General features: G+C 48.4%; 1 protein-coding gene across 1 annotated transcript; it reads left to right on the forward strand.

Annotated features, from left to right (window-relative positions):
- Positions 1-359: 359 nt before the first annotated feature.
- RPL10L (ribosomal protein L10 like) lies at positions 360-1,222 on the forward strand. The gene has a single exon (XM_050797223.1). It carries the CDS (start codon positions 504-506, stop codon positions 1,146-1,148), a length of 645 nt encoding a protein of 214 aa, XP_050653180.1. The 5' UTR covers positions 360-503; the 3' UTR covers positions 1,149-1,222.
- Positions 1,223-1,476: the final 254 nt, after the last annotated feature.

Here is a 1,476-nt window from a genome sequence, read left to right on the forward strand (position 1 = left end):
CTCAGCCTCCTGAGTAGCTGGGACTACAAGAACTTGCCACCATGTCCAGCTATTTTTTTTTTTTTTTTTTTTGGTAGAGACGGAGTTTCACTATATTGCCCAGGGTGGTCGTGAACTGAGCTCAAGCCATCCTCCTGCCTGGAAATAACCTCTTTTATACTTAAGGCAAAGCTGAAAGCAAGAGCTCCTAGCCCAAGATGGCCAGCAGGAAGGAAGCTGCCGCTGCGTCGTTGAGGCGAGGCCCAATTCCTTGCCTGGCCGCCAGGGAGAGTAGACTCCACAGCTGCCTCTCTGCTCACCTCAATAGGCCAAGTCGCGCAGGCGCGGAGGTTCCAGGCGTCGCTGCGTCTCTAGTTGGGACGTCGCGAAAGAGAGTCGTCACATCTTCCTCAGGACTCTACGGTTCCCGCGCGGGACGACGGGCAACGTATATAAGATGCGCGCAGGCGCAGTTCAGGGAGCGCACTTTGACTTCGACGCAGTGAAGACGTTCCTGTGTTGCCATGGGCCGCCGTCCAGCTCGTTGTTACCGGTATTGTAAGAACAAGCCGTACCCAAAATCTCGTTTCTGCCGAGGGGTCCCTGATGCCAAGATCCGCATCTTTGACCTGGGTCGAAAGAAGGCAAAAGTGGATGAATTCCCACTCTGTGGCCACATGGTGTCTGATGAATATGAGCAGCTGTCTTCTGAAGCCCTGGAGGCCGCCCGTATTTGCGCCAACAAGTACATGGTGAAAAGTTGTGGCAGAGATGGCTTTCACATGCGAGTGCGGCTCCATCCCTTCCATGTCATCCGCATCAACAAGATGTTGTCCTGTGCTGGGGCTGACAGGCTCCAGACAGGTATGCGAGGTGCCTTTGGAAAACCCCAGGGTACTGTGGCCCGCGTCCACATTGGTCAAGTCATCATGTCCATCCGCACCAAGCTTCAGAACAAGGAGCATGTGATTGAAGCCTTGCGCAGGGCTAAGTTCAAGTTCCCTGGACGCCAGAAGATTCATATCTCCAAGAAGTGGGGCTTCACGAAGTTTAATGCTGACGAATTCGAAGACATGGTGGCCAAGAAGCGCCTCATCCCTGACGGTTGTGGAGTCAAGTACGTTCCCAGTCATGGCCCTTTGGACAAGTGGCGGGTTCTGCACTCATGAAGGCTTTGGCAGCACTGTCTCCTTGGGCCATGCCGGTCTGACTTATGCTTACTAATAAATTCTGTTTACTGACATAAATAACTACTTTTTAAATTTTAATATTTTTTAACTATCCAGTGTTTTAGAATATAGACTGCTAGATAATTTTTTTTTCAATTTATGCCATTTTAATGGCAAATGTTATCTTCCTTCAGTAAAACTATACAATTTATAGAGAAAGCTATTACTGTTTTAATCAAACACTTTAGGAGAGTATAGAGCAATATGTTGAAAGTTTTGTTTGTAGTAAAGTCATAAGTTATGCAGCTATCATTTCTTGAATAAAAAA

Source organism: Macaca thibetana, chromosome 7 (assembly GCF_024542745.1).
Source record: "Macaca thibetana thibetana isolate TM-01 chromosome 7, ASM2454274v1, whole genome shotgun sequence".
NCBI lineage: Eukaryota > Metazoa > Chordata > Mammalia > Primates > Cercopithecidae > Macaca > Macaca thibetana.